This window comes from Microtus ochrogaster, chromosome 4 (assembly GCF_000317375.1).
Source record: "Microtus ochrogaster isolate Prairie Vole_2 chromosome 4, MicOch1.0, whole genome shotgun sequence".
In the NCBI taxonomy this organism is placed as follows: domain Eukaryota; kingdom Metazoa; phylum Chordata; class Mammalia; order Rodentia; family Cricetidae; genus Microtus; species Microtus ochrogaster.
In genome coordinates this window covers 76,436,961-76,464,421 of record NC_022011.1, presented here as the reverse complement: position 1 = coordinate 76,464,421, position 27,461 = coordinate 76,436,961, and the positions used below count along the sequence as shown (strand labels likewise).

At 39.1% G+C, this 27,461-nt stretch overlaps 1 protein-coding gene across 4 annotated transcripts in view; it reads right to left on the bottom strand.

The window, feature by feature from the left end:
• The window catches only part of LOC101992922 (sodium channel protein type 2 subunit alpha), a 118,504-nt gene that overhangs the window by 40,042 nt on the left and 51,001 nt on the right, over window positions 1-27,461 (bottom strand). For 3 of the 4 annotated variants that reach the window (XM_013345868.2, XM_026778686.1, XM_013345869.1), the window contains 9 exons: window positions 26,874-26,965; window positions 25,720-25,992; window positions 21,046-21,109; window positions 19,448-19,589; window positions 19,100-19,306; window positions 17,449-17,736; window positions 10,660-11,007; window positions 6,958-7,090; window positions 2,223-2,461 (listed from right to left, as the gene is read on the bottom strand). In XM_013345868.2, coding sequence (XP_013201322.1) covers window positions 2,223-2,461; window positions 6,958-7,090; window positions 10,660-11,007; window positions 17,449-17,736; window positions 19,100-19,306; window positions 19,448-19,589; window positions 21,046-21,109; window positions 25,720-25,992; window positions 26,874-26,965 — 1,786 coding nt within the window. Of the gene's footprint in view, window positions 1-2,222; window positions 2,462-6,957; window positions 7,091-10,659; window positions 11,008-17,448; window positions 17,737-19,099; window positions 19,307-19,447; window positions 19,590-21,045; window positions 21,110-25,719; window positions 25,993-26,873; window positions 26,966-27,060; window positions 27,153-27,461 lie in introns of all 4 variants that reach the window. The other variant, XM_026778687.1, reaches the window with a different exon arrangement.

Below are 27,461 nucleotides of genomic sequence, written 5' to 3'. Positions count from 1 at the left end.
ATAAGAATGCCTACTCTTGAAAAGAAACAATGCAAATTCAACACAAATTCTGGATTTTAAAGATTGGGTTGCATGCCACAAGCTGATGCTTTCACATGTTTTACATGCAACCTAATATTTAATTGCTCATTATATTTAAGGTTTGCCAGGTGATAAAGTATAGATTCATATATTTAATGAACACTCTGATTTTGATAGAAAAAGTGCACCCAGCATACTGAGCTCAGCTGTGGCTAATCTCTCTTGTCTTCCAAAATTTCACCAGGTGCTTCCCCAGAAGCACAGACTTTGGTTGCCAAAGTACAATAGGTTGGCCCCCTTCCATGGATCTGCAGTTGAAACTGGTGTTAAGGAGACTTCATGGGAACTGTAACAAGCATAGTCACTTGTGCTTTTAAAGACAGTAAACATTTTTAACAATTGTTAATTTTGGAAAATAAAATCAATCTTTTCCATTTCTATTTTTTACAATTGCTTCAATCCCTCTTTCTCTTCCACTTATCTCGACTTCTTTACCCTTTACACTCAGTATTTCTCACTGGTGACTGGAGTTAGCCAACCTGATTTTTGTCTCTCATTACCCAACAGATTGTGTTTATATCCCTACTTGACATTTTTCTTCTTTTTAAAATAGAAGCTGCACCCCGTTCTGAGCTAATTTCCCCCTTTCTGGTAGCTGTCTCTTGAACTTTATGAGGTATTTGCTTTCTAAAGTGGCCTATAGTCTCAATCTGTTCCTACTACTGGTTATTTCCCTGTTAGGATTTTACAGAAAACAACAGAGACTCCGTTCTTCCCTCACATTAAAAATACCACCTCTACCAACCAATAAACTCTCCATGCCCTTAAGTTGCCCCTTTGGCTGTTACCATTATTATCTTCTTAATGACTAATACATTTTAAGAGTTTGTGTGCTATCAAAATCCACTAGTTCTGCTCTTTCAAATTATTGTGTTTATGTAAGGTGAAAAGTAGATTTATCCTAAAGCAGTCTCTTTCTTTCTTTGAGAACAAGGTTGGCCCAAAGTTGCCATCATACATAGTGAACTGTAACCTAGTTTGATTTGTAAATAAATGGTCAACTAAATTAGACTGTACCCTATAACCAAGCTACTGAGTCTCAGTTAATTGTAGCAACTGAATACCTATTAAACCAATCAAAAACCTAGGGATGTTAAAAACCTTGATCATAATTGAAAAGATGATGATGAAACACAGGTGACCAATCCAATCTAAGGTCAACTATAAGACAAACAGACTGTTTCTGCACAAAATTTTCTTTCCTCAGGCTACAAAAAGGCATGTGCCCAATGGGGCAGAGCACTTGGAAGAAGGCCTTCTTGGGAAAACTTCCTGATCCACAATCTCTTTTTTTCTCAAATTATTTGTTAAATCAAAACTGTCTCCACTGGGAAAGTGGGGAAAAGATGGGAGGAAAAAAATGGAATGTGTATGATATTTAATACAGAACTTCATATAAAATATGTGTTTATTGCACATACTTTATTGAGTCCCTTGTAATCTATCAGAAATAAAATAAACAATATACGTAGTGTTCAATTCAAATCTAAGAAATGTATTATGTTTTAAGGTATTTGTTTAAGGCTCACGAGAACTTAATATGCATTTCATATTATATATGAATGTACATTCTCAAATTTCTAGTATAATCTTATTTTTCTTAATAATGTTTTCACTTACTTATCATGTGTGCTTGGAGAACCACATGTTTAAAATGGCACACCAGTGGATAACTTACAGAAGCTGGTTCTCTTCTACCTTTTGGGGTCAAGTGTCCAGCTTCGGACATCAGTCATCAGACTTGGTGAAAATCTCCTTTTCTTGCGAGTCATCTGAATGGCACTAATTTTGTTTGTGCTTCTTCCTTTTTTTGCTTTGAGGTAGGATCTCCCTATGTAGCACAGATGGCCCTAGAATTTGTGACCTCCCTGCCTTCATCTCCCAACTGCTGGGATTACAGTTACGCACCATTATGCCTGGCCATAATTATCATTATAATAAAGAAGTGACTTAAATTCATTTCTAAATCAAATTACACTTGAATCATTTGCACTATGTTTAAGTGTAGCAACTCATTTTTATGGTTTTAAAAAAAGATACTTGAGATGATCAGAAAGTTGTTATCTTATTTGACAGTAACACATAAAATGAGTATAACCATTCATGAACCAGTAGGAAGAAGAACCCTCAAGGAGTCTTACCAAATTCCCCACAGACAGCACACTGCTGAACTGCTCCGTCATAGGGTAGTGCTCCATGGCCATGAAGAGCGTATTTAACACAATGCAGATGGTGATGGCCAGGTCAACAAATGGGTCCATCACTACCAGATTGACAAGGTGTTTTACCTTTAGCCATGGCTTACAACAGTCCCAAATCAGGCACATGTTAGCAAATTTATACCAGCAGGGTGGGCATTTCTGTCTGGATTCTTCAAGTTCTGGGGAGGAAAAAGGAAATATATTCATGAAAACTCTTTACTTTCTATTCACCACTGTTTGGTTTAAGTTGAAAGCAATTCTTTAAAAATAATCTAAATGTATTTTCAGAAGAGAAGATAATCTGATGAAAGAGGAAAAATTATGTGTTTGCAGTCACAGGAAGCATCGGCACAGAAAGGCTAATAAATTTCCCAGGGATTCTCAGATAAACATAGTTTCTAAGACTCTATTTTCAATACTGATTTTTTTCTTTTAAAAAAAATTGTCTACAAAGTTACAAGAAACAAAATGGCAGAACTTTCATTACACACACGTCCATCTATATTCCAGGTAGAACAAAGGGTAGTTACCAATGATTCCCCAGAGGACACCCTAACGACCTCAGTGAGTCACAGGGAACCTCAGTCTCTCAGATATCATTGCAGGGAGTCTAATGAGGGACATTTAATGGAATTGCTCCTCTGAGTTAAAAAAGAAAAAAATCTCTCGCGCTAATAATAAGTTTTAGTTACATGGACTTGCATATTAAGTTCAATGAGTTTCTTGTACTCTCTATACATCAATAACCAGAAAGTACAAAAAAAAGGAAATAATTGATTGAATACATTGGGGTCCTCACTGTTAGCATGCTAACACATTACAAAAATGAGGTTCAGGTACTGTTAATAAAATACAAGATTTAATACAAAAAACATATATAGAATTCTTACATTTTTCTATTTATTTTTACTTTTAAGGTACTGGAATCTGTAACTGTTGTATCAAACACATGGCATAAAATTGCATGTTAAAATGTTAAGGAAACATTGCTTTTATGAAGGATTTAAGCTAAATGCATTGTAGTATCAAACTTCTCTGACTATTGTCTACAAGGCTTTTTGATCATTTCTTCTAAAATTAAGCAACTCAGAGACCTTCTAAATGTCACGTGCTTAGTAAATACTATCATTGTCTCTATCTTCCTTTGGTAGAATGCTTACTTAGTGAAGTCTTCGGTGGGAAAGGATACCAAATCTGTTGGTTTCTGCCAATGCCATTTTAGAAGATTACCTGCTTTGCCAAACACGTGACCATCCCTTCTTACCATTAACAGAAGGCAACTTCCCTCTTTGTTCATTCCATGATGTGTGGTTTCTGACCAGCCACATTAGTACTAATTTTTTTGCAGCAACTAGGGTTATTTCTTCACCACTGATATAGTTTATAACAGAGTAAAATTCATGAGGGAGGAAGCAGCATAGAAAATGGAGAAGTATGTTGCCAGATTTTTGTTCTAATAAACATTTGCTACTTATTTCTGCTATAAAGTTAATCATTTTATTAAGTCAATTTATTCATAACTGCTTTAGTGGAATTCTATTAAAGTTAGACACTTTAAGTTTCTCTTTGGATACTGAAGTTCTTAAGTGGACATTTTATTTCCATATCTTAAGATTTGTAAGTTGGTCAAAAGTAAAGAATATTTTTTAAGTCAGTGAAAAAAATCCCATAAATAAAATTATTATTCACTTTTATTTATTTACTTTATATGCATTATTACTTGATATGTGCTTTCGGGACTCCCAAACACATTTATGGTCTCACAGGAAACTAAGAAAGATCATATAATTTGCAACAAATGACAGAAGAGAAGCTGCAGAGTTTCTGCATATGTGCTATCAGAGAAGTTCCATTTTAATTCACACAAGCTGTGATTTAGAGGGAAAAGAAAAGCAAAGAGCATAGCAGAGGAAAAAAACCAAAAAGAAGTCAGAGAACATTCACAGGGAAAAGTCAGCAGGTGCTGATGGTCTTGACACTAGGAAAAGCCGGAGCAAAGTTGTCTTAAGTCTAAAATAAAATCATTCAATTATTAATTCCCCATGGGACTATCTCCCACTTTGGAACAAACGAAGCACCCAAGACAGCTACAGCCACTTCTCCATTATTCCTGTGGGGGTTTCCCGCCTTAAGAGGCAGCAGCTGCTAAGTTTTTATCTGCTATTGATTCATCTTAATCCCTTCAGTAATTTTAGCTTATGCCCCAACATGCACAGCATCCAAAGTACATCCTGGAAACATTTCTATGCAACTTCACATTTCATAATAACTCTTGCTCATCATTAGGCATGACTGTTCATAACTCTGGATAACGGAGAGTTGGCTGCAGTTGAAATGAAGGAACGCAAAAGCTGCCAGCCGCGTTAACAAGCCTCGTTCATGAAAGGAAAGATGAACCAAATTTTAGAAGAAACGACATTTAAATAAACAGGTAATAACAACCAAGAAACTGCCTCACCATTAATGGGAATAGAACAGGACTGTATCAAAGGAAATTTACTGTCCAAGTTGTATGCAGAAGACTGACTGCTGCCAACTAACTTTGGCCAATGTCGTGTTCAAACTGTCCAGATGTAACCGAATAAAGAAATATCAGCCTTTCGTTTTATTTTTTATCACAAATGGGAAAAATAAAAGAATGAAGTTTAACCAACTATCTCACGAAAATGAACTTCATTCACAGAAAGCTCTGAAGACATTAAGAACAAAATATTGTAGTCTGTCGCTTCCTAAGTTCTTCTAACTTCTGGAACAGCCCCTTCATTCTAGCCAACTTTGGGAGGCATGTTTTTGTGTAGAAAGTTGTGTGCGTGTTTATTCTGAGCTCTGGATGTCAGTTCATGGGCAGATTGAATTTGTAATGGTTTGATTGCTTTTTCCTTCAGTTACTCCTTATATTAATCCGAACTTAACGCTACTAGAAGTGCAAAGTGTGACTGTTGGTTTAAGACTTACCCTGGCTCCTTCTCTACTTCCTGCTTTGGGGAGCAGCCATGCTGCTGGCATCGGAAGCAGAACCACTGGCCCCTTCCTCTCAGTGGTTTTGCTATGGCAAGGAGCAGAAGACCAGAGATTCTTCAAAAGATTTACCTGGAGGGATAGGGAGGAGCAAGCTACTGGCAACTGGGGGGAAGAAGGAGTGTGAGCTAGGCAGGCAAGGTTGGGAAAGAATGGACTCGAGTTTAATATTCCATTGAAGGCAATGAAAAGATCAGGACTCTGGGAAAACTGGGTCTTGTAACAACCTCGTGTCTATGATGACATAGTCTTTTGTTATGGTCATTTTTTTCTGGTTATGATTTTCAGGATTTTCAATACTGAGATGATAAGGTTTATAACATTATGACTAAAAAAAAAAATCTTTCTAAGAATCTACCCAGTCTCTGAAGAAACTAAAATTGGGAAGGGAGATATACTGGGAGGAGGGCCAGGGGAGGGAAGGAGGAAGTGGAGATATGATTAAGATACAGTGTATATAGCTACTAAAATTTGAGAGGAGTTTTAAAGAATAAAGTCATGCACACACTCATTTTCTCTCACCCTTAGGTGCCCTCTGAGCGTTCTCTTTTGACTCAACGTTTTCAAACACACGTTTACAGATGTGGGAACGGGAATCAGGGAGACTTGTAAAAGATGGCGTGATAGAATGGATTTAGTAAGAAAGCAGGAAGGGAAAAAAGGAAGACATGAACAGCCGGGTTGGGGATTGCAGATGAACACAGTGTAGATGAATATATTTTCCATGTATTGAAGTTGACAGTTGTTGTTGATTTCACTTATAATATAAAAGGAAAAAAAAACACCGCATGAATTTACGTAGGTAGCACGATAGAACAGTTAATAACCATAGCATCTTTTGACAGTCTTCAGCATGCAAAGGATGGGGGTGCTTTACACGTGTTTTCTTATTTAATCCTTAAAACAACTTTATGCCTAAACATTAGAGTCCACATTTTGGCTGAAAAGTGAAATTCAAGTCATAAATTAGTACATTTAACCTTTGGCAGAGCCTGAACGTGATCCAGTTAAGCTCTTCCCCAAACTTTCATTTTGGTAGTATGAAAGCCAGACTTATCTGTAGTTTGTTAATGACTTAGATATAATCTTTGAACAAAGTCAAAGCTGATCTAATATTTCATCAGAGATATATAGATGGAGAGCGGGGGGCGGGGAGAGAAGAACAAAAGTAGAACTGTCAGGTTTTATATATAGCCTCAAAGAGGCATGACACCTTCACCCACACTTTTATTTATAGTTCTGGTTGAGTCAATAAATTGTATAGCTTGTTACATTTTATAACTTGTGAACTGTGTTAGCACCATAATGATGAGCATAAATCATTACACTGTTACTAATGTTATCATCAAGCTTCAAGAGTTTAGAGTTTAAGCTCTGACAGTCGTATTCCAAAGGTACCTTACATTTGTCGCTCTCCTAGCGGTATGTTTAAAAGTCCACACACACCCTGTCTTGAAAAACCAAAAAAAAAATAAATAAATAAAAGTCCACACACAACAGTAGATCCCATGTGCTGTGCACTGAGTTGACCTTACTCTTTAAAAGAACTGGTGATGCACTACTGGCTCAGGAAGTATTGCCTTGAAACTTAGGCAAAGGGTTTTACATCATTACCAATTCACTATCCACGAGCGACGGTGTGGAACTTTTGACATACCTTCCATTGTGTTGGTCAAAATGCTGGCCATACTCATTGCTCTTTGCCTTGATGTAGGGTCTTCCAACAAGTCCATGGAAACATGGTAAGAACTGGACCTCCTCTTTCTTATCTCTGTTTCCGTAGTTGTGCCCTGAAATACCAAAATTCCAGACAACAAAACAATCACTACTTTTGGGTAACAAACCTGAAAGTATTCAGGTTGTAGACACTACCTAACCAAGGTTTCCTAGGCTTCCACAGGTGTAGACAGTGTCTTGCTTTCTCATTGCTGTGGGAAAATACCAAGCAAAACCAACACAAGAGATCAGCTCCTTGTATTGGCTCACAGAAGGTTCAAGTGGCTATACCCCCCCACCCCACGGCTGGGAAGACACGGTGGCAGAAGGGAAGGCATGGTGACAGTAGTTGGGGGCTGGGTGGCAGGCCCCCTAAAAGACTAAAGAGCTAAAAGAGTAAAAACCAATCAGCTACAAGAGTTTTTGTCATTGCTTAAAGCAGCATGGGTTCTGCTTATTAATTTGGATCTCACTGTGATGCGAGCAAGGGACAAGACTGCTGGTTTTACTCATCTGCATAATCATGCATTTTCAAAGTGCTTTTGGCTCAGCTGATGTTACCATGAGCGGCGATAAAGACAGATGCAGTCACCTCAAATTAATTTCAAGATAAAGGAGAAGTTGAATCAAGGAGAAAAGAGAGAATCCCTCAATGAAATTAAGACCATTAAAGTAAAGGTGGGCTCACAAAATGGAAATGTTTTATTTCCTTTAAGGAAAATGTGGAGGTCATATAAACGCCATTTCACCTCTTCTGCTTCTGGCAAAACCACATTCAAAATTCCAGACCTACGTAAGTTTTAATGGTAGATTCTAAAATTCTCAGTGATATGATTCAGATAGTTCTTCTGAAGTTAATTGTCTTAATGGAATGTATGTACAATAAACAGGAACTAGTGAGCTTTGGGATAGGCCATTTGCTTGCTGCTATTTGTTTCCTGGTTGCACGTTTGTGTCCCTTCAACTCTTTCCGTAGAATGGAATCTTGCTTCAAAGCATTGACTTCATGGCTGAAAGAATGCAGGAGTGGGAATTTGCAGGTTATCAGGTTACAATAAGTTTGGCTTCAAAGTAGGCCCAATCGACCTTCATTTGTGTATTCTACCTTTTCTGATAGGATAAATCTATGTCGACTCCTGAACAATGTCAGGGCGATTCCGATAAATGGATTTGTACTTATATTAATGCAATGAAATTGGGAATTATACCCCAGTGGTATCAAGATCTGTGATAAGCCTACTTCTGTATTCAGGAACCATGTGGAAAGTTTCATAAGAAAAAGATTTCCAGGGTCCCTCTTCAAAGCTTCGGTTAGAGTAGTTCTGGGTGAAGCGAGACGATATGAAATTTCTGTTTCTGAGACTCATTTTGAGAGAGTTTGAAACACAGTTTGAGAAACCTGGTTTTTCTTTATCTACCCATAAAAGTGGTAATAGTTCCGTGTTCCACGAGAGTATCAGGACTGGGTTGGTACCAGCTTGCTACTGCCTTCTTGGCCTTCCTTTCTCTGTGTCTCCACTTCATTCCTCTTCGGATCCTACTTGAGGAACATTCAAATGCATTCGGTTTATTTCTTTGTTTGTTTTAGGTCTCTGATATTTTAACTAAACTGTGTTTTAACTTTTGAGACTTTAGAAATGAAAAAGAAACACCGGCTAAGCTGGGTGGTGGCACTGATTTAAATGAAACTGTTTTCGTTCTTACTCATCTGTTCTTCCCATTTAAAAAACTCAATGGGATGTCATAGTTCACTACGAATGGAATGTAGTAAGGCCTCCAGCCTGCACATCTGGAATCAAATCTTAGCTGTACCATGCACAGGCCTCAGAGATAAATTAGTAAATATTATAATGGGTAGTTGTGACGGTTCAATGTATTAGCTCTGCAGTGTTCTGAGCAATGTGTTGCACATAGCTGGCTAAGATTATTTTTCTAAGGAGATATGACATTTCCTTACTAGGCTTCTTGTCTGCTTCACAACAAAGTTCTGCCGGCTTTGAGGCGTGCTGTTTTCCCAGGCTACCTGGAAACTTCTCTGGGAGCTAAGGGTGAGAAGAGACCGTGGGAAATGAGTGGTGAGCAACAGTGATGGCAGTACTCCAAGGCAAGATGCTTTTCTAAAAAGTGACTGAGAGCTAGCTGAATCATTGTAATGGGGTCCTAAGGGGCTTGTCCCCTTAAAACATGAAGTTACATAAAAGTAATTATACAAAGGAGATTTTAACCCTGCTCAGGACACTGTGATATGATCAGACAATATGGTTGGAGTATTTTGTAAAGGTCAAATGATGCTTTATTTAATGCCAATATAAAGAGTGTCTTATTTTATAAAGGTAATATTAAGTTGGAAGCATAGCCTCCAGCCCCTAGGCCTGAGAGCTGTATTGGTCTGGACTCCAAATCCCAGCATGCCAGGTCATGACCCCTCCCTTGGGGGGAGGTCAGGGCCACTCCCATAGAGTATTTAAGTGTACACCCCAAAGAGGAGTCCCTTTTCCTTCCTCCTGGTGGTCACATTCATGGCCTCCTGGTTCCCCCTCAGGGCCACCTGAGAGCACAGGAATCCCATTAAACCTGGATATTTTTTTTCTTTTATTTTTTTCTTTCTTTTTTTTAAAATTTATTTATTTATTGAGGATTTCTGCCTCCTCCCCGCCACTGCTTCCCATTTCCCTCCCCCTCCCCCCATCAAGTCCCTCTCCCTCATCAGCTTGAAGAGCCATCAGGGTTCCCTGACCTGTGGGAAGTCCAAGGACCGCCCACCTCCATCCTAAACCTGGATATTTTTTAATTTGGCTTGTTTTGATTTGGCTTGATTGGGATTTTGTGTCGGCAGAGAGCTCGCATTAGGAAAAATTCCTAACAGGATCCATCAATGATGAATTCTGATATACATTATTAATCTGAAAGTCTTTTCCATATGTTTGATTTCGGGCACCTTTGCATATAACAAGAATTTATACAAAAGTTGAAATCCTCTAGAAAGAAATCGAAGAGATGTAGAGTAGCCGGGTCATCTGAGTTGGTGCTGGGGGGAAGAGCACACTGCGGAGAATGGAGAGAATTGGACTAAGGGGTTTAGATACAATAAGTGACAGCATAACAGTCAGTGGAAGTGTGGAGGTGTTTTTAAAGGGGCAGGATGGGAAAACCTTTGAAATGCATATTTATGTAACCATGCACATGAATTTCTTAATCGTTAATCATATTGCCAGGCTGGTGGTGGTGCATGCATTTAATCCCAGCATTTGCGAGGCAGAGGCAGGCAGATCTCTGGGTTCGAGACCAGCCTGGTCTACAAAGAGAGTTTCAGGATAGCCAGGGCTATCAAACCCTGTCTCAACAAACCAAATAATAATAATCATACTAATTACATATTTGCACAGCAAAAAAAAATGTGATTTTTTTTTGTTAAATTTCAAGTTGTAGTAATGATAAAGGACAATTGTTTCTAAGGACTCCTTGTATGATCTTAATTTGTCGAGATGTGTAGAAGGTTTTGACGAGATAAATTCATAGCTTGGTAATACCAAAAAAAAACCTCTTGGCCTGGGAATAACCGATGCAGGGAAATGACATTGAACCCACAGTCCTGACTGCACTAGGGCCTCCTTCTGTGCCCTCAACTGTTCAGAGGCCTCACCTCTGGCAGTAGCTGCCCCACAGGAGACGTTAGAGCAGAGGGGCCTCCGACCAGAGAGACCACACCATTGCAATCCACTGCACTGTGCATCTTTCCGTTCATGGGCAGAGTGGGTATTCCGCGGGAGGCCCGGCTAGCCTGGCTGACATTGCTGGGCCGCCTTTCTCCGTGTCTGTGCGGCACAAACAGAGAGTCTCTTCTGCTGTCGTTGTCCTCAAACGTGCTGTGTTCGTCGTCGGCGAAGTCATTTTCGGACCCCACGTCCTTCACTCGACCTTTGAAGCTGAAAAGGCTGGCTCTACTGTTGCGTCGCGGAGAGAAAAGGGAGCCTCGGATGCTCAGCAGAGACTAGGGACAATCAAAAGAAACACAAGATGAAGGGAATTAAGAACCTGCACCCAGAAGAAAACAGTTTGACCTGTTAGTTCACAGTTGCTGGCTGTCTCAGGATAAGTCACCGGGCAGGAGCTGAGGGTTCCCTTCACTGCGCTAGGTGCCCACCCCTTCCATTTTATTTTCCCTCTTCTTCCTCTCCACTCATTTTCTTTGCCTCTGTCTAGTTAGAAGCACTCCCACAACATCGTCTGGTCTTATGACTGGTGCCTGGGACAGCAGTACTTGCTAGACCATTCTCTTAGAACTGAATTTCGCTTAACTATTGAATGAAAAATAATTAAACACAAACCTACATTTAGGCCGTTTGAAGCCTAAAATAGGCGCAGTAAGAGCTCACAAGTGACCACACCCTGAGGCCGATTTTCCCTAGCGGAGAATCAAAGCCAGCTTGCTGGTAGACCTGCATAATTATAGTACAGGAGCAGTTTCTCTCCCTCCCTTTGCATTTTCTTATAATGGCCTTCATGAATAAATTAGACAAATCAAGCTGAAATAACTGTATGATTCATTTCCTGATTTCCACTCTTCTGTCTCAAGGAATCTGAAAAACACTGATATTAGAAGAAAAAAAAACGGGTTTCAACTAAGCATCTGATCACAGTCACTTAGCATTTTCTAATTGATAGCCTATCTCTACATCAAGTTCTTCTCTTGGCCATCATAGCACAACAGGAATGAATTGCCTCCTCTATGCCAGTCTGTGTGTATAACCTCTGAGACTCATGCCTTTACTCCACCAATAGCCATTTCTCTGTTGTTGATAGCACCTTGTACCTTAGGAAAAGCTTTTCAGTTCTCGAATCATTTAATTTAGGAGGTACTAATCTAATCCCTGGCATGGGAAGAAAGGCAACATCTCAGGTACTGTCAGGAGTGGGTGTCACGAGCTGCTGCAGGCCATGGCACAATTATAGCAACTGGTAATTCAGATGCCAACCCACCAGAGGTAGTATTCCCTGATGGGGTACCCTGTCAGCAAGGCTGTGGACCACTCTGAAAGCTTTCAACTGTAATTTCATTTGTGCAATAGCAGCTACGACATCTCCCCATTACCATGCATTTTCATGTGATATGTATATGCAATCTCATGATTACATCTCAATCTTATGGCACTCAAGCATATGAGTTTAGGAGGACCATTTTTTTATTATTGAAAAAAAAAATTTCCGCCTCCTCCCAGCCTCCCATTTCCCTCCCCCTCCTTCCACTCCTCTCCCCCTCCCTCTCCAGTCTGAAGAGCAGTCAGGGTTCCCTGCCCTGTGGAAAGTCCAAAGTTTCCCCCCCTCCACCCTGGTCTAGGAAGGTGAACATCCAAACTGGCTAGGCTCCCACAAAGCCAGAACATGAAGTAGGATCAAAACCCAGTGCCATTGTCCTTGGCTTCTCATCAGCCCTCATTGTCCGCCATATTCAGAGTCCGGTTTTATCCCATGCTTTTTCAGTCCCAGTCCAGCTGGCCTTGGTGAGCTCCCAATAGATCAGCCCCACTGTCTCCGTGGGTGGGTGCACCCCTTGTGGTCCTGATTTCTTTGCTCATGTTCTCCCTCCTTCCATTTTTATTCAAACCACCACACTCCACTTCTTTGTGCTCACAGGATTATAGTTATATCAAAATGTATAATGCATTTAGTCCAACTTCGAAATTCGCTATAGTGGGGGCTGGAGAGATGGCTCAAAGGTTAATAGCACTGGCTGCTCTTCCAGAGGTCCTGAGTTCAATTCCCAGCAACCACATGGTGGCTCACAACCATCTGTACTGAGATCTGGCGCCCTCCTCTGGCGTGCGGGCATACATCGAGGCAGAATGTTGTATACACAATAAATAAATAAATCTTTAAAAAAAAAAGAAATTCGCTATAGTGTATCACAGTCTCAAGACTGCTTAATATCCACAGTCCAAAATCTCTTCTGATACCAAAGGCAACTGTAACCTCCTGTAAAGTCAAACCACTACACTTGCCTAAAACTCCTCAGAGACCTTATTCAAGTAGTCAAACTTGGGAGCCTTGGGAACTGTTCCTATTCAAGTCTCAATACTACCTATTCTAATAAATAAACTATTATTTTTCATTATCTTAAAAAGAAAGGTATAAGGAAAATTAAAAGGAAATATAATAAAAATTAATGTATATGTAACACTTTTAGTAGAGTTTGTCTATTAACTTGGAGTACATAATAGATGGATAGAGAGAAATATTTTCAATAAAAGTTCACACAGTATTTCTCATGATTAAAATGCACACTAATCCATTCAAGTCCAGAGTTTATATATGATGCTAGCTATGTTACAAAAAACCAAACCGTGTCTTTCTCCATATATCAGCTCAGGTTGCTTCTTTGTGTGTGGTAAGATGCCCACTGTAGCTCTTAGAGCCAGCAATCTCAACAACCCCAATTGTACAAGTATCTCTCTTTCCCAAAAGTTGGAAAAATGTAGGTTCTTAATGGGCCAAACAGAATCCCATGTCTCTCTTTGAACCACTGCTTACTCTACAGACATGCTTACAATGATTTCATAAACTTAGGGTAATAAAATATTATGATGTAAATTAAAGATGGCCGAGAAAACAAATCCTCACAATCAGTGAATTTCCAAAAAAACATAACTCCTGACATCACAAATATAGACAGCAACCATGATACAAAGAGGTGACCTGATTCTTATGAAAGTTTTAAAGGAAACATCTAGATCCCTTGAGACTTGATAGAGATTGCACTCCTGACTTTCTCCTCTTCTTCCCTCCCCCACACTTACAAGTCAGAGATGTCTAAGAAATATTTCACATTTCCGCCTACTCTGTTCTGAAAATTATAATCTTGCAAGAAAAGTTTATATTATGTATTTTTTCAGTATGAAAGCAGAAGTGGTTACCAACATAATCTATTATGTCATTATAAAGCACACTTTTTTAATAGTTTGTGGTCCTTGACCTCTGAAAATATCTCACAAAACCCAAGAGGCTCCTGCCACTGTACCCAGGTAAAATCTCTTTACTTGGGTTCACATGTTCAATATTACTTTTTTCAAAGTGGGGTTAGTGTTAATATCTGGGTATTTTCTCTTTCTATCTCCCTCTTTATTTGCCCCCCTTCTCTACCTCTCCCCTCTTATCTTGTTCCCTCTTTGTCAAAACATCATCCAAGAATGGAATCTTATGAGGAATTTTTGAGTGCTTATGAGAAAACTCCAAGAAACCAAGACAAGAGTCTTGTGACCTCAGTTTCTTCAAAAACATGCACTTGTTCTCGGGTTGTGCTTTTGTGCCCTTCCCGGGTATAGCAGATACACGCGAGTTTACTTCAGATTATTCACTACAGTTGGCTATTGTTTGTTTATTTGCTTCTTTGGAAAAGCATGCTTTTGCCAAATGTGGCTAGGTCCCCCGTGTGCAGCTTTCCCTTGTGATTGTACATTTTACTCAAGTGACTCCTCTTAACCCTCAGAGTATAAATTGTCTGATGCTCTAAATAAAGTTGACTATAGCATGAGACTTTGTTCTGCCTCATTTGTTGGCTCCATTCTCCCAGGTCCCACTATCTTGAGAGTGGTAAACACCTCTCCATCTTCTCTGCAACTTATTGACTAATCAGGCAAATATTCTAAAAGCAGCTAACTGTATTTACACAGATTGCTTAAGAAACAAATATGAAAATGAAGGCATGCCATTTATGGCAGTGATCTCTTAAAATGTCCAAGCGACTGGGAAACAGGCACAAGGGGAAATGTACAGACACTCCAAGGGAAATGCTGTCTCTGTGAGAAACTACAGAAAGAGCAGGGACAGCAGCAGTGATCCCAAGCATAACTGACAGATTAGAATTAAACTGCTCCCCTCTTCCTCTCTGGTGGGTAGCTGCATTGGTAACCTTCCAGTTTTCCCTCGGGACCACCCGAGAGTGCAGGTATCTAATTAAACCTGGATATCTTTTTAATCTGGTCTGATTTGGCTTGATTGGGATTATTTGGCATAGGTGGAGAGGCTCGGTTAGGAAATATTCCTAACCCTTAGTAAATGGATAAATAAACTGAACAGCTAGTTCTCAAAATAAGAAGCACAAGTAGCCAATAAATATATGAAAAAAAATGTTCAGTATTAGTTAGCTATCAGGGAAATATGAAGTCAAAATTACACTGAGATCCAATCTCACATCAGTTAAAATTTTTCATCAATTTTTGTATAGTTAATAGAAGCTAATAAAATAAATTTCAAAATGAGTAAATGACATGTACCTAAAATAGTCGTTCAACAAAGCTGTTGTTCAAAACTGCTGTTGGTGACTGCGCCACATTAGATTGACATATCTCAGGGATCAGCATCAACAAAAACACCTCTTACCAGTGTAGGGATGTGGGGATTTAGAAATATTAGTAAAGAATGTGAAGATATGTGTGAAAATAATAAAATAGAAACCATAGAACAGTACCAGAGGGTATTCCAGTGAATACTGAATTCATCCGTGTTTAATTTTCCATATGCTTTTATACCCCATTACAAAACAGGGAAAAAGGCAACAAAAGACTTAACATGATGCAAAGGACAACTCGAACAGTTAATTGCTTCAATACTTTGAGACATCAAACCATTAGCATCCTGTTGTTTAGGCAGTAAAGTCATCCTAGACCACTATCCTGAAGTTAGCCACTTCCCAGGTGACCTCATAGTTACAAAAGAAGGAGCAGAAGTACGTTTGCATATCCTGACCATCTAGGATGGAATGGATCTACTTGTATGAGCTATCTTAATGTCAAAAGAACCAAGTAATCACATCCTGAGTTGGGACATGCAGTTATGCTTGTCAAGCATTTTGAGTAACCGCCAAATTCTCTGACCATCAGACAAGGTGGAAATAGGCTCACATTTTTGGGCCTCCACACACAGCCTCCCCTCTTCCTGTCTGAACATTTGCCATAATAATTAAATTAGTAGCTACCTAGGTTTGTAACAAGGTGCTTAAGAATTTATATTGCAGGTACCAATACAAACAATGGTGTCATTGTTATAAGTACTACATAAATACTGTAGCTACACTCATAGTGAAATTATCCTCTAAGGAACCGTGTATTCTGGGAATTCTCTTGGTAATTTTTAAAAACCAAGGAGCATAAATAGTGACATTTCAACAGTTTCATCGGGTACATAAGCCAGAGGCATGCAGAAAACATTTTTTTTGCAATATGCAAATCAGTGCATTCTCTGAATTCAAGTCGTACTGGACACACAAGGCACAGAAAATCAAGTACAATCAAACGTCACTGCTGGTTAGTGGCATGCATCTTTGTTAGCGCCTGTCAGTTTAGAAAAGACTTTGCTTCAGCCCCCTTTGAAACAATGAATAATTCACGCTTCACAAGAGCTTTCACATGAACGGGAACACTGCACAGATGGTATAGAAGCATCCCTGGTCCACTTCTGGGCACCAGCCACTCAGAAAACCTACAGCTCCCTGGGTCCAGGCACAGTAGCTAAGAAGGGATGGGGACCATCTGTGATCTTTCCCCATGTGGAACACTGCCCAGAGAGTCTCAAGTCTTAAACAAGACCTCAAACCTTTCCAAGCTCAGTAGAAAAATGCCTTCCTGTACTTCCAAAAAAGTTAATCAAACTCACAGGATCTCTGAGATGGCTCATTACCGTGGTCAAAGCACGGCAAAGTTCACGGAGAAGGCAGCTTCAGCCCCACCAAACACTGGCATAGACTTTAAGGAAATCCTATTATGCTGTTATGAAAATACAATCTATTTCCTTATTCTCTTTCTTTCTTCCTTCCTTTCTTCCTTCCTTCCTTCCTTCCTTCCTTCCTTCCTTCCTTCCTTTCTTTCTTTCTTTCTTTCTTTCCTTCCTTCTCTCTCCCTGTCTCTCCTTTCTTCCTTCCTTCCTCTCTTCTTTCCTTCCTTCCTTCCTTCTTTCTTCCTTTCTTTCTTCCCTCCCTCCCTCCTTCCCTTCCTTCCTTCCTTCCTTCCTTCCTTCCTTCCTTCCTTCCTTCCTTTTTTTAAATTTGTTTATTTCTGTGCCTGATGTGGGATTTGTCCTGTATGTTATGAATATGCTTTATTACTATTGGTTATTAAAAAAGCTCTTTCAGTCAATGGCTTAGTAGAGTAAAGCCAGGCAGGAAATCCAAACAGAGACATAGAGAGAAAGTAGGCAGAGTCAGAGAGATGCCAGATAGCTGCCAAAGGACACACTGAAACCTTAGGAACTTTATGTGTGGGCCACATCCTCGTGATGATACACTGATCAGTAGAAATGGGTTAATTTAAGATGTATCAGTTAGTTAATAAGAAGCCTGAGCTAGTAGGTCAAACAGTGTTGTAATTAATAGGGTTTCTGTGTCACTATTTGGGTGTATTTGCAGCCCAGAAAGGAACAATTAGTCTCCTTCTAGATGTACCTGGTGTGGAGAGGAAAACCTCTTCTCATAGGTCAGCCTGCTTCCTTCTAGTGAAAACCGGAAGCCTTTCTTCCGTATGCTGTCCTCAGAGGCAGATTTCCGCACCGCATCTTCCTTCTCTTCCTCCCCAGCCTGCTCCTTCTGTTTCTTTTTCTTTCTTCTGTTTTTCAGCTCCTTTTCACTCTTGGAACTCAACTTTGAGGCTACTGAAGAACTCTCCGAGAACACACCTATCCCACCCGCTCCGCTGAAGTCCCTGGATTCTGCAGATGCGGCTGCGGCCGCAGCCTAGAAGGGCACAAAGTGAGTATAGGTTATGCACAGCCGACAACGTTATGCATTTACTGCTTCATTTATCTAGAACACCACAAATGTGATCCTGAAATCCAGTTCTGTAATTCTGTTCCACACTTTAGAAAACAACATTTCCATAAACCAGAGGATAAAAATCAATATGGAAGTAGACACATACGAACAAATAAAAATCTTTTAATTCTGATCTTATATGGCATATTAATTATCTACCAACCTGAACACAACAAATACAAACACATTTCCCAGGAGATCTAAACAAGGTTTAAAGAGGAATGTAAGAATTACATTTTTCTATTTACCCATCAAAGGTATTTGCTCTTCATCACACTCAACAATGACTTCCAAACTGAGTTGTGGAATTAAACTCAATCAAATATTTATTGGAGCCGGGCGGTGGTGGAGCACGCCTTTAATCCCAGCAAGCGGGAGGCAGAGGCAGGCGGATCTCTGTGAGTTTGAGGCCACCCTGGTCTACAAGAGCTAGTTCCAGGACAGGAACCAAAAACTACGGAGAAACCCTGTCTCGAAAAATCCAAAAAAAAAAAATATTTATTGGTTAAACCTTTAACCTTTTATTTTATTTATTTAGTTAGGATATGTGCAAGCATGTCACAGATTATATAACAGAGAATCCCAGGTTGTCGGAATGGATTTGTAAATGATAACCGAGTGGCTTTAAAAAATAGTATAGTGCTACTATCTCAGTCTGCTATTTTTTGCTTTTATTATGCCCTGAATGATAGTGACATAAGGGACCTAAATCCAATGGACAATAAAAAAAAAAATCAGGCAGTTGGATTAGTGAACGCCATTAAGTCAAGCAAGCATGTTTAGAAAAATACTCACCTTACTATGCATGCTCACTGAGCCTACGTTGAGTTTTCAGAACAAGAAACTGAGAATGTTAGTGTGACCATGATTCCTTATTAAATGGGGTTTTGTGTTTCTAGAATTTGTGAAATCATTGCCGCGTGACTTGAATTTCCTGACGTCCCTCACCTCTAGTGGTGCTGTGTTGAAGAAGTCACTCTGAGTTCCTGTTTGCTGGCCTAGTAAGAAAACACTCCCATTGCCAGCACATTGCTCTGCTACTTTATAAGAGTCAGTGAGTGAGAGTACTGATAGTCAGTGTCCTCAAGATGTCACAAGGAGGAAAGTGTCAACATAGCAATCATAACTGTCTGTATTTTTGATGCCCTTAGTGCTTGCCATAACCAGCAAATCAAGCCAACAGGTCCCTAACACCATGCACACCTTTGTTTTTCCAATGGCAACAGAAACCTGCAGATCAGAGAAGGGAGATAAACACAATGGTCTTTATGCTCGCCAACTCTACCTGTGCCTCCTCCTGCTGCTTCTTCAGCTGCTCCAACATCTGCTGAAACTCCGCCTCTTTCTGCTCAGCCTCCTCCAAGGTGGCCTGATTCTGCTCCTCGTAGGCCATGGCCACCACAGCCAGGATCAAGTTTATCAGGTAGAATGAGCCCAGGAAAATGACCAGCACAAAAAATATCATGTATGTTTTCCCAGCAGCTCGCAGGGTCTGTAAAAATGGAAGGAACGTGTTCATAAATTTCACACTGGCAGTTCCAAGCTCCCTCTCTAAGCAATAAACGACTCCTCAGCCGTTTACTTGGCCACTGCATCCCTTGCTTCCCAGAAGAGTCATTGCATCTGCTCTCACCAGTTGATAAAGGTTTTCCCAGAAGTCTTGAGTCATGAGACGAAATAATGACAAGAAGGCCCAGCTAAATGTGTCAAAGCTCGTGTAGCCGTAGTTGGGGTTTCTCCCAGCCTTCACACAGATGTACCCTTCAGGACACTGGCTGTAATTATATTAGACAGGAAAGAGGAACTCAGCATCTGTGAATTATTTGGTCAGTTTTTTCATTTTACCTGATGTGAATTATTTGTACAAGCTCCAGTGAAAGTCTGTATCTTTGGCCTTACCTAGCATTTACTCTGCACTCAGTGGGCTTTCCTATGTAGTAACGTACTTTACCAAGTCTGTTTTGTGGATTTCTCTAGTATATTCACCACACATCTATATGAGAAAATCCTATGTTCAACAACTTATTTTGGGATGATAGACAGGATCAGTGATTTTCAATGAAGATATTTTGAGATATAAGTGGTATGTGTGTGTTTGTGTGTCTATGTGTCTCTGTATGTGTGCACTAGAGAAGAGTAGACACCATTGTATTGGCATCCTGAAAGGAGAGAATGTCACTGTGCAGTGGAGATCTCTTTCATCCCTTAACTGATTAACCAAAGCTGCCTTTAGTATTGGGACTGCCATTTATGGGCTGAGCATACTTGGGCTAATTTCCCTATATTGTTAGCCTTCAGAGACCTCACAGATCATCACAGACTAATAAAAGAACCTGCCTCAAAACAATTAAATATTCAATAAGATACTATGTGGCAAGCCTTTGGTACCATGCAGTTGGGGAGTTAAAATGTTTGTCTTACCTATCACAGATCTAACTGTGGATAAAGTCTGCACAGTTTTGATCATAGGAACTAAATGTAAACCATGTTGTCAATGAGAACTTTGGTAAATGTATCACTTGCAAATGTCTACAAGAGTATCAAAGAAAACACATGGGATTTTTTGCCTGTGTTTTGTAATATCAGTCCAAGAAGGGAAAGCTACCTATTTATCTGAACTTTTCCAGGCTTTTTTCCCCCATGTATAATGTTTTTTAAATACAAATATTTCCATGATGTTAAGCATAACTAAAAACTCTGTATTGCAGCTATAATTCACTAATACATTTAATCTATAGAATTATCACAATACCCATTTTTACTTGGGAAAAACACAAGGCAAGCAGAAATGGCAAAATTGGCTAGAGTCAGAGTTTGAACCCATGCTGACACTCAAGTCTATTGTATGCACTTTGCTTTGCTGAAATATAGTAGGCATACAGTCACCGTGTGTCTCAGACAGTGATGTGATCTTCAAGAATTTCATGTTTTAAGCCATGGAGATCAGATTAGCTTAAATAAATGATCACACACTGGTATGTGATTATGAATTCTAATGCTTTTGCTCTGAGTGTCTATTTTCCATTGTGCTAATTTGGAAGATTAGTTGTGACCTGGTATGGAAAAGTAATTGCTACTTCTGAGTGTGTAAAGGAGGTGAGAATCCACACTTACCCTGGCTATGAAGGAGAATTGATGTAGGGCTTTGAATGAGGAGTGAGTAGGGGTCAGGTGTGTGGGAGGTGGCAGATTATTGAGGTCAACTGAGCGTCAATAAGAAGAGTAACTTACCCTGCGTCGGAGCTGTTCCCACAAAGCAGAGCATCATTCTGCCCTTCCAGAAAATAAAAGTGACCTATTTAAAGAGCAAAGGATAGACTCATTAAAAGGCCTTTAAATATTTAATCAGTATGTTCAGGCAAGGAAGTTTATAAATGTGTTTAGTTGTAATAAAAAAATAGATAAAATAATTGACAGCCGTGGGTTAAATTTCTTTTTCATAGGAACTGAATATCAAACAACTATATGATTAAATACTGCTTGGAAAAATTACTTTAGAAAGAATTTTTTCCAGAAGTAATAATAATAATAATAACACTTTCTGTTCATCATTTATTACCAAAAACAAACTCAAACTGTTTAGGGACACTTCAAGAGAAAGCTTTAGCATTGAGGCGGCTTGCTTGGCACAGGATGAGAGCACAGGAATGCCTCTTTCTTCTTAGTGCTGAACGCAAAAGGAATTTTACTCCGAGTACTTTTTGCCCAGACTCGATATAGATGCAGACATTCCCCCGCCAATTGTCATTTAGTTTCTTAGTTTCCTCCTTATCATGCCTGGTTCAGCTTTTTTTTTTCTTGATTTCTCTCTTTGAAATGATCAAAATAAACTCTTAGCTTGGAAAATGTAAGCTGTCTAAATATATGCAATTTATTTTTAAGGTACAACATATATAATTTAAGAAGTTGCAAAAAATGTTTTCAGGAACTACATGCATGGAATTGCAAAAATGTTTTCAGGAAATACACGCACGCACAATCACACACACACACACACACACACACTCACACATACCTTAAAATTTACTGTGTTGATACTTAGGAATACTTAAAGTCTTGTATTCAAGGAATACATGAATAGAGTGTGTAGGAAAAACTAGGTCATAATTTTACAAAATATTTTTAGATCTTTACATAAAACCATAAAAAGTCCAAATTGTTATGCGCTTAATGTCAAGGCTAACATACTACCAAAAATGTATTTGGCTGTTGTACGGGTAAAATATTTAAATGCTCATTTTTATCTTTTATTAAGAAGCATTTTATGAGCATGAAAAGAGGGGAAAAATGCGCAAATGATATGGTGATTGGATTGCCTAAAAAAATAACCGAGGACCCCCAAACAAGCAGGAAGATTAGAAAATACGCTGGAAAGTTGACTTGCTGTGATAAAAGACAATCGCTAATGAAGAATCCTTATGGCTTCCTTCAAAATGCTACCACCTGGTAAAAATAGTGTGTACAAACATCAGCAGGCATCCCACATGGAAGGAAATACATCATGTGCCACCGATGCTAGAAAACACACTTTTAAATTCTCCACATTATTAATTAAGGAATGAAGAAAAAGAACAGTCAAGTGCTGATTTTTGTTTTCCTCTCCCGAAAGGTTTTTAAATATGGTAAGAACCTATATTCATCGCAGTTCAGGGGGTTGAGCCTGCCAGTGGGATAATCTGTGAAGTGGTGTGGCCTCTGAGGAGAGCAATTGGACACTGTGTCTCCGCATTCTTAGCTACAATCAACCCCTCCCACTGAAGCACTATAAATAGAAATCCATCTGTAGCAGTACAGACACAGAGAAAAGATTTATGGGCAAAGTTCTTCATCATCTATTATATTATTAGTAAGTAGAAAACCTCATACTCGGGCTGTTAAAATCTCTCATTTTTTTTTTTTTTTTTACCAATGAATCTTTTCAAGTAAAACCTTCATAAGAATGTAAACTCTATAAATGTGGTATCAAGTGAGTTATGATAAAATCTCCTATTCTTATAAAAAACTATGATGACAATAAGGATATCACAGAGTAAAAAAACTCCCTGGAATACAGGTGACCAAGAGTGATTGTAATTTGGCTAATCTAGCAGTTCATGAGGAAGTAGTTTAGGTTATCAAGTGACAGAGACATCAGCTTTAATAAGAGAAAACCATAACTTACAATGTAACATTAACCTATTCTAACATCCTTGCCTCAAACAAAATCAAATGATAATGATATACAACTTTAATATCAAGACTCATGCAAAGGAATACATATTAAATTATCAGTAACTGAGTAATCATGGCTGCTTACCTTTCTGATCAGTACACAATTTTGGATTTCACCTTGGCAAATGTTTTCTCTATCCAGATAGAGTATATGGACTGAATCAACCAAAAAGATACAAGTCCATTTACATGTATCCCAGGCTGGCATTGCCTTCATTATGTGCCTAAGGATAACCTTGAACTTCTGACCTTTCATCTACCCTTTTAATGCTGGTATTGCAGATGTATGCCACTATGTCCAGCTCATGCTGTTCTAGGGATTAAACTGCATAGTAGGCAAGCACTTTATTATTTTTCTAAGCTTGTTTTTCAGCCTCTCTCCTGGTCGTCTTCATGAGACACTGCAGTATAAGGCACTGAATGAGTTGAACTAATGTCACATTAAGATGTTTGTAATTAAGTCTTTGAAGACCCCCAAAATTCTACTAAGGAACTTCTACCACTCATAAACACTTTCAGTAATGTAGCAGGATGCAAGATTAACTAAAAAAAATATCAGTAACCCTCCTTTATACAGATGGTAAATGTGCTGAGAAAGTGATAAATCAGAGAAACATCACCTTTCACAATAGCCACAAATAGCATAAAATATCTTAGAGTAACTCTGACCAAACAAGTGGAAGACTTGTATGACAAGAACTTTAAATTTTTGAAGAAAGAAATTGAGGAAGACACCAGAAAGTGGAAAGATCTCCCCTGCTCTTGGGTAGGTAGAATTCACATAGTAAAAATGGCCATTTTACCAAAATCTACAGATTCAATGCAATGTTCATCAAAATCCTAGCAAAATTCTTCACAGACCTCAAAAGAACAGTACTCCATATGGAAAAGCAAAAAACCCAGGACAGCCAAAACAATTCTATACAATAAGAGATCTTCTGGAGGTATCATAATCCCTGACTTTAAACTCTACTACAGAGCTACAGTATTGAAAACAGCCTGGTATTGGCATAAAAACAGACAGGAGGACCAATGGAACAGAACCAAAGCCCCGGATATTAATCCACACACCTACGAACACCTGATTTTTTACAAAGAAGCAAAAAATATAAAATGGAAAAAGCATGTTCAACAAATGATGCTGACATAACTGGATATTAACATGTAGAAGAATGAAAATAGATCCATATCTATCATCATGCACAAAACTCAAGTCCAAATGGATCAAAGACCTCAACATAAAACCAACCACACTGAAACTCACAGAAGAGAAAGTGGGAAGTACACTTGAATGCATTAGCACAGGAGAACACTTCCTAAATATAACCCCAGTAGCACAGACACTGAGAGCAACAATTAATAAATGGGACCTCCTGTATCTGAGAAGCTTCTGTAAAGCAAAAGACACTGCCAACAAAACAAAAGAGAAGCCTACAGAAGGGGAAAAGATATTCATTAACCCCACATTGGACAGAGGGCTGATCCCCAAAATATACAAAGAACTCAAGAAATTAGTCATCAAAAGAAAAAATAAACCAATTTTAAAAATGAGGTACAGACCTAAACAGAGCACTCTCAACAGAGGAATCTAAAATGGCTAAAAGACGCTTAAGGAAATGTTCAATATCCTTAGTAATCAGAGAAATGCAAATCAAAACAACTCTGAGATTCCATCTTACACCTGTCAGAATGGCCAAGATCAAAAACACTGATGACAGCTTATGCTAGAGAGGATGTGGGGTAAAGGCAGTATTCCTCTGTTGTTGGTGGGAGTGAAAACTAGTATGGCCACTTTAGAAATAAGTATGGCAATTTCTCATAAAATTAGGAAACAATCTACTTCAAGACCCAGCAATACCACTTTTGGGTATATACCCAAAGGATGCTCAACCATACCACAAGGACATGTGCTCAACTATGTTCATACAAGCATTATTTGTCATAGCCAGAACCTGGAAACAACCTAAATACCCCTCGACCAAAGAATGGATAAAGAAGATGTGAACATTTACACAATAGAGTACTACACAGCAGAAAAAAATGACATCTTGAAATTTGTGGGCAAATGAATGGATCTAGAAAACATCATATTGAGTGAGGTAACCCAGACCCAGAAAGACAAATATCATATATACTACTCATAAGTGGCCCTTTAGATATAAAGCAAAGAAAAACCATCCTACAATTCACAATCCCAGAGAACCTAGACAACAAAGAGGACCCTAAGAGAGACATACATAGATCTAATGTACATGGGAAGTAGAAAAAGACAAGATCTCCTGAGAAAGTTGGGAGTGTGGGGATCATGAGGGAGGACAGAAGGGGGGGGGTGGAAGGTAGGGGAGCAGAGAAGAACATATAGCTCAATAAAAAATTTAAAAAAAAAGATGTTTGAAAACTCCTGCCCAATGTCTATATAACAAAAGCTTTTGATTTTACACATCATGATGTAGGATAACTTTCACATCTGGTCTAGGAACAGGCTACACACTTTGAAATGGCTACTGTCATTATGTCACTTGTTGGATTAGGATAAAGCAACGACAAAATTTGGTATGCTTAAGACATGTATGAAGCTATTGCAAATTAGTCTACGACATTTGGTTCATATCCAACTTTAGATACTTTCTACCATGTACAATTCTTCATATTTTAGGAACCAAACAATGTAATGGCTATAAGAGTATATCTTACTTTTATCTTCAATGTATTCATCCCAGTTAAACATGTTCCCTGTTCTATTGAAGGCAGTACCGTTCCAGTCCAATGAATTATTAAAGAAGGAAGTGATATTTATTTCAAAGGTAGAATTTTCTGGGGGCCACTGCAAGCATTTATTTCTCAAGTTGCCCATGAAGAGCTGCAGCCCGATTAGCGCAAAGACACTGAGACAGAACACCGTGAGGATCATGACGTCAGACAGCTTCTTCACCGACTGGATCAGGGCCCCCACGATGGTCTTCAGGCCTGCAATGAAAACCAGAGGGAGGGGCTTATCACTTCCAATTCAACAGAGAATTCACCAACCAAAAAATATCATGAGCTTGTCCCAGAAGTATGAATGTCATGCAGAATGCCAACAATATTAGTTTAATGTTTGTGGCCCAATAAAAACATCACAAAAAGCCTGCTAGCTGGTGGAAATGGATGAAAGCCGAACTTACATGGTCTTTAGAAAATCAAATGGCAATGAATCAAATGTTTTCACACGCTCCTTACAGCAAAAGATACGATCGGGTTACTCATGCTGGACCATCAACCTTGTGTCAAGAGTTCACTTTTCTTTGCAGATGTCTTACTCTCTAACCCCGTATTGGATTTTAGACAAATCTATAGAAATAGTGGAAAATCCTGAAGCCACTGAATGACGAGGGTGCAGATTTCTCTGAACTTTGAAAGCTTGAGAATGGGCCAAAATAAGGAAGACATCTGCAAGCTGAGCCCCATGCAGCGCTCATGCTCCGTCTTGCTTCTCTACTTAACTCCAGTTAAGGAGACAGCCAGTTTTAGAGCTAATTGTTCAATTTTGCCTTGGCCCACGTGGCTCACATTTCAGCTTCTATGCGGAAAGCTTGATGCTGTAAGATGCAAATCAGGTAGCCTGTTACTGTAAGTGCCTCATGCAAAACTCGTTAAACTCGTTAAACTCAAAGGCTGATTTAGAACAAATTCAGAGAAAGCAACCGTTCAAAAGCGAGTAATCAAACCGATCCAAATGAGGATGGGTCAGTTTCTGCTTTTGACCAATGTCTTGTGGTACGCAACAAGCAGCCAGGCCTTTGCCAAAAAGCTGTAAGCAGGGCACCAATGCAGCTAAAGTCAGCCTCGGTGTTTAACCTAGCTCTCACCTGGAATGACTGAAATGGTTTTCAATGCCCGGAGAACTCTGAACGTTCTCAACGCTGAGACATTGCCCAGGTCCACAAACTCTGTCACATATCTGTAATGGGGAGTTCACACACAAACACAATGACAGAACACAGGAAACAGTTGGAGATATAAGGAGCCTACCACCTTATACCAGTTTCTTCTTACCTGGGATTACAGAAATAGTTTTCAGAGCTCGCAAGACTCTGAAAGTTCGAAGGGCTGAAACATTGCCTAGGTTTACAAATTCTGTTACATACCTGTAGGATTAAATCAGAGTTATTCAGAATTTGGGGAAATCTAAGTCTATGTTGGTCTTCAAGCAAGACCGTTTCAACTTCAGTGAGTGTTGGCATCAGATTTCCCAACTAAGAAGAGAATGGCATTGCCATTGGTAATGAGCTGTTACTTGGGAATTGTTATTGCTACTTTACAGCTAACTGAAACTAAGCCATATAATTTATTAGGATCATTCCTACTTTCTCTAAACTGATTAATTAGACTGGAAAAAGTATTCCACATTCATATGATAACTAATAAGGATGTTTTTAAGTCAAAGGAAGCCAACA